At 35.6% G+C, this 8578-nt stretch overlaps 1 protein-coding gene across 1 annotated transcript in view; it reads left to right on the forward strand.

Moving 5' to 3' along the window:
• Positions 1 to 2062, forward strand: part of LOC129228037 (probable insulin-like peptide 7) — a 34892-nt gene extending 32830 nt beyond the window's left edge. Inside the window, exon 4 of the mRNA XM_054862666.1 lies at positions 1770 to 2062. Within this exon, the coding sequence (XP_054718641.1) occupies positions 1770 to 1948 (179 nt within the window). The 3' untranslated portion in view covers positions 1949 to 2062. The remainder of the gene's footprint in view (positions 1 to 1769) is intronic.
• Positions 2063 to 8578: the final 6516 nt, after the last annotated feature.

The following is an 8578-nucleotide window of genomic DNA, read 5'->3' on the forward strand; positions in this document are numbered from 1 at the left end:
TTATAGCTTAAAATATAATTACAATAATATTAGCTAAAAACGTTACTGAATATTTCCGTGTTACGTTTCAGGATTTCAATGGTTTTTATCCACTTCTTGGAAATATCAAGTATCATTGTCAAAAGGTTTCCTGAATTGCTACAAGTTGCATGAATGCAGATTTCTCACAGTTGTGAAAAATATTTTTAGCTCCTAGTTCAAAGATTAACTGAGCGCATTTATAAATTGTATCGGCTTCAGCTCGATTATGGCCCGTCCATGCTTATGAAGCGCCCAAAGGGAGCATATAGGTATGGAAGTCGTTGGTTTGCAAGAATTGCAGGCGAGTGCAATTCTCGACACTTGCTTACAATTCTGCTAATGAAAATTTCTTACTGTATCACGGAGGTGCAAAGCTAATATAATATATCCACTTAAGTTTTCGCTAAAGTTCCAGAAACACAACTGACGGGAAGATTTCTGAGTTTTTCAGGAGGCTTCCGGTATATTTTCAGGAACGTTACTGAATTTTAGCGGAAAACGTTTCCTGGTTCTTGCAAGGTATGTTACTGGCAGAAATTGGGCACGTCTGCTGCCCATTATTTCCCATTAACGTTTCTGAATCGTTTTTATGGTGTAGAGCTCAAAGTAATTTTGAGACTGTAGGTGCTATATGGTCTCCTGGACTCAAGTGACCACCGACATCTTTTCACAAATTTCTTGACGTATATTTTTTTTGTAACTATAAGTAATTATTGTAATTATGGTATAAATAAAAAGACCACAAGAGAAATCTAAAGAAAACAAAGAAATGTAATTATACAAAATTAATGTAACGAGTGCTACGTGATGAGAAAATGACTTTAAGAACGGTTTTAGATTAATGACTAGAACTAAACAAAGCTTCGAAAACTCATTTGAAAAGTTTCAAAGCCCTTTAGTTTCGTTTGTTATCATTAACTTCATATTCAGTACTATTATTCATTTTTGTTTTTGGCAACGATCAATCAGCCTATCCCAACCCACACAGCAAGTAGAGTAAAAGCTGTAACAACGTAGCTAGCTAGCCGTGGGCAGGTAAGCAGTAGTAGTTGCAGAAATGAGTTTTTGAGATATTTGAAGAAACGCGTTTTGGATTCCATACTAATTGAAAAACGTTGGAATTCAACGTTTTTTTCGTGCATTATTTCCAACGAAATCAAACACGTAAGCTTTTTTAGTAATAATAAAGCTGAAAGTCTCTCTGTCTGGATTTCTCTCTGTCCGGATCTCTGTCTGTCAGGATCTCTGTGACGCGCATAGCGCCTAGACCGCTCTGTCGATTTTCATGAAATTTGGCACAGAATTAGTTTGTAGCATGGGGGTGTGTTTTCTAATTTTAAGAACATTTTCCCGAGCAAAATTATCATAAGATGGACGAGTAAATTACCAAAATATCATAATGTGGAACCGTAGCATAACATGGGCGAGCCAATTGGCGAGAAATTCATCATACATTATTTGTAAATATACAGGTGAACCAAAAGATCTTTTAATTTTCTACTACGGGCAAAGCCGTGCGGTTTCCACTTGTGTACAATAAAGCTGAAGTTCAATAAATGACAAAAATGCTAAAAAAGAAAAAAAAAACGCAGATGCTGCCCTTTGCCTCCCATGGCAGCATGGTTTTTGAACAAGAAAACATTTTTCAACGTTAGCAGGTAAACATCTCACAACTTTTTCAATGAACCATCAAGCCGTGATGTTCTAGTTGTATGCGTTCAAAATCAAACTTCTCCCTTTGCTTTCAGAACCTTTCCTGGAAGACCAGAAGGCTCACCGGTTCCTGGGGCGGCGGCGGAAGCGGGGGTTGAACCACGCCCTTATCAAGCGGGGGATCATGGACGAGTGTTGCCATGCCAACGACGGATGCTCGTGGGAGGAATACGCAGAGTACTGCCCGGCCAATTCCCGGCTGCGTATATCATGATACAATTGTCACGCCTAAGTTATCTTTTCCAAATGAAGAACAAATGAATATTTCCCTTTTTGAATGTAAAAGGACATTGAATAAAAAACATGGAGCTGGAATAAACTGATGTTTTGCTACTGTTTTGAGTCGGGAATTCTTTGTAGCTTAATGCATTTCGATATTCTGTACCTCAGAGCCAGACAGCTCTAAGTCCAAAAATTGCGATTTTAATGTTTATTAATGCACTGGTGGAGCCTATCCCACATCGAGCCATATGAAAGTAAATCTTTAAAAAAGAAAAATCCTTTTCATTTTTTTTTACCAGGGTTAAAAGAGCCCGCGCCGCATCCCTTGCATGCGCCAGAAAAATGTTTTCTCTCTCTCTTGTAAAATTATCATAATGTGACTTACGTCCTTCTGGCTCTAAGGTAGAGTATTGTAAAGCTATGAGCATTAAGTTTCCCTAGCTGACCCGTGCAAAGCATTCACGACAAACTGCAAGAGTTCAAAAAAAAAAAAAAAAAAAGAGTTTTTTTTTTTAGAGCAATTTTTTTAATAACAACCAAAACGATACTTGTATGTTAATTTTTCTCTGAAAGCGGTAAAGTAACCCTCATATATATATATATATATATATATATATATATATATATATATATATATATATATATATATATATATATATATATATATATATATATATATATATATATATATATATATATATATATATATATATATATATATATATATATATATATATATATATATATATATATATATATATATAGATTTAGGGGGATTTAGGGTTAAAAGTTCAACTATCAAAATATCCTCAAACAGGCAATTGCATCGTTAAAATGTAGAAGAGTAGAAGTAATTTTCACCCGTCATACCTTCAGTGGCGAATGAATCCAGGATTTTGTTCTGGGGGCGGCTGAGGCAGTGACGCAACCAGAAAATAGTTTTAGGGGGGAGGAGACATATATATATATATTGAACACACATAATATTATATATGTTAGAGGAAACGTCGAAATAGAGAGCTTCAGGGAGTTCTCCACCGGAAATCTTTCGAAATTAAGTTCTAAAAAGGCAATTTTAAAATATCTTTGGTTATGTTAAGGGGAGGAAAGGTTCATACCATTAGCAGAAACTTTTCGAAATTAAATCCTTAAAACCGTGATTATCACGGCCTACTTACTGAATACTCGCAGGCCAGCATTTGCTGACGTTAAAGTAAGTAATTGGTATTAAATGTCCCCGATCGATTTTTCGAATTGATTTACCACCTTCACACAATGTTTCAAAATTGAGGCTTCAAAAACGAAGTTGTAGAAAACACGATGTAATCAGGCCCGGATCTGCGTGCTCGGAGTGCGAAGGCGCTTACATCCTTAAAGGGTCCAACGGCCCACGAATTGAAAAAAAAAAAAAAAACTATCACTAAGACTTAAGTTACAAATATACACGGCTGGCCTCTGAGGTCCTACAGGTTTTGTTGCAGGGGAGCCCAAAATTTATAGATCCTGGCCTGGATGCTATTTAAAAAAGGGGAATTCTTGGCTCTCTTGTGAAAATGTTTCGAAATCAAAGTCCTTAAAACGAAGTTTTTAGACGTTCTCCAGATATGTTATACTTAAAATTTCTGAGATTCTCCTTCTTAAATTAAGCGGAATTAAGGTTTTAAAAAAGAAACTCTCGTCTTTTTTTTTTTTTTTTTTTTGCAGATATTAGAGGGAAGAGATTCAAGGGCCCTTCCCTGAAAATTTTTGGATATTGAAGTCTTAAAACGCAGTTTTATGCCATACTTGGTAAAATGAGAGGCCTCGTAATTTTTCGAAGTTTAAACCCCAAAATCCAAATTTAGATTATCTTCAATGCTGTTAAGAGCTTACGGCCCTTCTTCAGGAAAACAGCTTCAAAATTGGGACCCTGAAAACAAAATTTGAGACATTCTGTAATGATTTTGGTTCAGAGGGGGGAGGGGGAGGGGCTTCGGAGGCACAACTTTCTTATTTTCAGATGAACTAGAAAAGTGAAAAAAAGAGGGGAAAGAATTAAGAGGAAGGGAAGCGGATTGTCCCTTCCTCTGGAAGAGACGTTCCGATGCGGGGACGGAGCTGAAGTTTTTAATTCAACGATTTCTTTCTTGAAGAATTATGGTTTTTCCTAAAAACATCCGTAGGCTCCCTTCTGGTTGCACCACAGGACTGAGGTGATTAAAATTCTATGTCTCCTTGACATTACCGAAGGTTCATTGATGTGAACGAAGATGTTTTTTAAAAACTATATTATCCTTTATCTAGGGGTGTTAATGTCTGATTAAGTTTTCTGAGTCGCACTTGAAGCTGTCTGAAATTTGTAATTCAGTGGTAAAATTTTGAAATTTAAAGGTAAGGGTGAAAAAAAATTGTATGCATTTTATACACCATTGATAAGCGATTTAAAGACAAAATTTTGAAATCTTGTTTAGGGTACAAAAATATTGCTCATGGTTGGCGTAGATGTTGGTGGTGTAAACAAAAGAAAAAAAAAAGCTGCGAAATCGTAAAATAATATTTAAAAACAGTCAGAACGGAAGCAAAATTTCAAGAATCGATACTAAACGCAAAAATTAAAGAGAAAGAGAGAGAAACACAAATAACTATGAAGTCAGCTTCCTCCCCCCTCCTTCCCTCTTTTAAAGAGTAACTTCCCTTTTTAAACTTTATTTAAGTAAATTTCAGCAAATTTTGAAAAACTGACATCCCTGCTCCTAATGCAAATTCGCGTTGTTTCACCTTAGTATAGTGCCTAGAACCTTAGTGAGTGCGAGAACAAATTGAATGATAACGATTGAATGGATGTATGAAATTATATCGAATTTTAGTTATTACTATATTTTACATTAAGATGCTTAGACATTTTAGTTAATAAATGAGCAAGAATATTTTAGATATTTAAATGGTGAGAAAATTGTTTTTATGAAAAAGAACCGCTGTTTTCGAAATAAAAGAGAATTGAATTGAAATTCACAACCATTTTGTGGATATACACGAAATGTAAAGCAAAATTTACCGAAGTAATTTGTATGCTTTGAAGCGGCGTAGTATTTTTTCGGCAGTATTCTTTAACAACGAGGAGAGGAAGGTAAAAAGAAGAATAATAAAGTCTTCAGTCAAATTAAATAATAAAGTCTTGTACAGCTTAAATCTCCGAAATGGCTTTTTTTTCCTCGAAATGTGGAATACATATTGCTGGCAATCGACGCAAAGCAGCTGGCAATTCTATTTGCATATTGGAGTCTATATTATATCTATACAGCCCCTATACGCCCAGTTCTTAGCATGCAGAGCAGTACAAGGCAAGAGCTAAATAATACTTTTTATAAAAAGCTTAGTTCTACAAAATTGAGTGGAAATCTATCTTTCCCACTTATAAAAGCCAAACAGGTTGTCTCTGTTTCTCAGTTATTTGCAAATCTGAGAGAAGCATGAATTGTGAGGAGAGATTATGCTCTTTTATGGTAGCTCGATGTACTGCGAAACGAATAATAGAAAATAACTTCTGCGCTGATGAAGTGAAAGAATAGTAGTTAGTTTAGTTTAGTGCAGCTCTTTCGGAACTATCAGATCCGCCGAAAAATAAGCTTGAACACGGGGGGGAGGGGGGACCACGTGCTATGGTTCTGTTACCAGCCGTTGGGAAATTCTTTACATCTGATTTTAGTTTAGTTATGACAAAAATAAATGATTCATCATAAAAAACTGTGTTCTTCACGATGCAATTCCAACTTCTCTGTCACACGTGAAGTCGGGAAGATAACAGCAAACACCTGCGAATGAGTTCAGAACAAAGCAACAATAGATCAGCAGACCGCTCTCGAAGTTATGCTGTTTCGATAATGGGAGACATGAAAGACAGTGACCTTCCTTATTAACATTCAGATAATCCTAACCATTGTTATTCTGTTGAGAGGTTATGGAAGAATGAGTTAGTCTCTCCCAAAACTAGTATGGACATATATGAAAGGGCTGTAATTCAAAAACAAATCAAAATTTTCAATTTTCAATTTTTTTATTTCTGTATTTTTGCTGCAAGTGCTGCTGCTGTAAAAAAAAATAATGAAAAGAAAAAAAAGGACAGAAAAAAAAAAACTTTTAGTTCTCGTCTGGGGCGGCTTCAGCCTCTCAGCCGCCCCCCTAGATTCGCCACTGCATACCTTGGCGGGCGACTTTCTAGTCTTAAAAATAATGTCTTACTGATGATGTTTGATGAAACATTAGGGAAGTTATGGCGAACCGACAAAAACACTTACTACAATTTACAATGTTAAAGTCAACGTTTTCTTTTCTGGTTTGAATGCAACAAGAAAACTGTTGTTCAGAATCCGCCCCCAATGAGTTAAGATTATATATTCATGAAAATTTAATTTAGAATTCTGACGAAGAAAAAAGTGATTAAAACGATACTGTTTTGGTCAAAGAGAGGATTTGAACTCACGACCTTAGCACTAGTAGCAAGACGATCCAACCAACTAAACCCATGGGCTTCTATTTTTAGATGCAATACATTAAAACTATGCGCACAAAAAATACAAAACACGAAATCGTTTTTTCTTTTAGCAAATAAGTACAAAAATGTTAGTACTATGTTGTATTTCACCACTTCATTGTTGGCATTCGTTTTTGCTTTTGCATGTTAGTGTGCAGGATAAATCAACACTTCTGCAACTGCACTTGTTTTTGCAAATTTTGCTCTCGTGTTTTGTTTACTCAACGCATGGATAAGAAATTTCCAAAAGCTCCGACTATTTCAGCTGCCTAAATTTATCATGAAACCGCAGTCCCGATTCGCTTGGAGTTGGTGCACGTATCATACGTTTGCTTGCTTGTCCCCTAACGTTTCGAGTCCCGAAAAGCACTAAGGCTCCTATATAAGGGGAGCTGAGCTGTCCGATATATTGGTTCCAAAGTTGTCGGGCGAATTAAATAGTATTTGTACAAAAGCCTCATTGCAGAAAATTGGTGTCCAAGCTTTAAATTTGTTACCTAATTGATGTTTAATTATTTCATTCTGTAGATGAAAACGATTTAATTAATATAAATTAAAAACAAATAAGGAGTGAAAATGAGGTTTATTACAGTAAACATTTACCGATACATTTTTGTTGAATTTGTGAACAAAGTTATCTTTTTAGATTCACTTTAAGTGACATTTGACTCAACTTATCATCAATTGTTTTACGACATAGCAACCAAAGAATATTATAACGTATTTATAAATATTGGAAATAAGGTTGGATCCAATTCTGTCTTGGAACCAAAATGTCGGATAAGACAGCCTGTCCTTTTCAAGGGGCTCTACAGTAAAGTAGCATTTAGTGTGCTACTTACGCTACGTAAGTAGTGCTGTGAGGCATTCTCGTTGTCGATGACGAACTTTCAAGTGGTCGCTTTTTGGTCATAAACAACGCTTGATCAAATTAAGGCCACCATAAAGGGGAGCTGGCGTATCCGATATTTTAGTTCCAAAATTAACTGCGCACGAAATTAGTTTGTGTACAAAAGCCTGGTTGCAAAAAACTGGTGCCCAAGCTTTAGAAGTGTTGCTTGATTGATGTTTGATTATTTTATTCTGTAAATAAAAAAGATTTAACTAATACAAATTAAAAACGAAAAAGGTGTGAAAATGAGGTTCATTACAGTATACATTTTTGTTGAACTTGTGAACTAACGACCAAACGGCACGACCTTGAGGTATACGGATTTGGACAAAATCCTAGATATAGGTCAATTCCCACTAGGTATGAGCCCAGGTAAAGCGATTTGACTGCATAGGCCCTAGTTCGGCTGCAACGGGGGTCCAAAATTAATAATTTGTACCCAGAAATGCAATGGAGTTACCTTTAAAATTACCATTTTTATCGCGTTTTCTACTATTGTACTACAGTATGAGCCGTCTGCATGCTTACCTTTAAATTAATTACGTTGAATACTAATTTTTAATAAACGGTTCTCAAATTCAAATTGGCTACTACTTTTAATTTCACAAACTTGAATGCCAAAATAACATAGTTACAGGATATTTATCGTTTAAAAATGGAATTAATTAATTTCGTTTTATATTAATCGTCTGCCAGTAAAAATTATTTATCGTTTGCTAATAAAAACATTTATTTTAACTGGATATTTATCGTCTGCTACCAAATGTATCCCACATTGAAAAGCAAAAAATGGGAAAAGAGATGATTTATTGCACATGGCACACTAAAGTACAAAAATACACGATCGTTTCGACTTTTCAAAAAAAAAAAACTTAGATAATGCCCATAAATAAATCCGTGTTCCCCCTTACACTCAATTTACTAAAATAGATGCCAAAGGTGTTGGGAGATCGAACATAGTGTCGAATTCTGAAATTCCAATGGAAACGTCATTGCATTTCTGGGGCCAAACTAGCAAATTTGGACCCTCGTTGCAGAGAAACTAGGGCCTAAGCAGTCAAACCGCCTTACCTGCGCTCATATCTAGTGGGAATGGACCTATAGCAAGAATTTTGTCCAAATCCTGGACCCTCAAGGTCGTGCCGTTTGGTCGTAAGTTATTATCCTAGATTTACCTTAAGGGACATTGTACTTAACTTATCATCAATTGTTTTACGACT

This window comes from Uloborus diversus, chromosome 8 (genome assembly GCF_026930045.1).
Source record: "Uloborus diversus isolate 005 chromosome 8, Udiv.v.3.1, whole genome shotgun sequence".
NCBI classification, from domain to species: Eukaryota; Metazoa; Arthropoda; class Arachnida; order Araneae; family Uloboridae; genus Uloborus; species Uloborus diversus.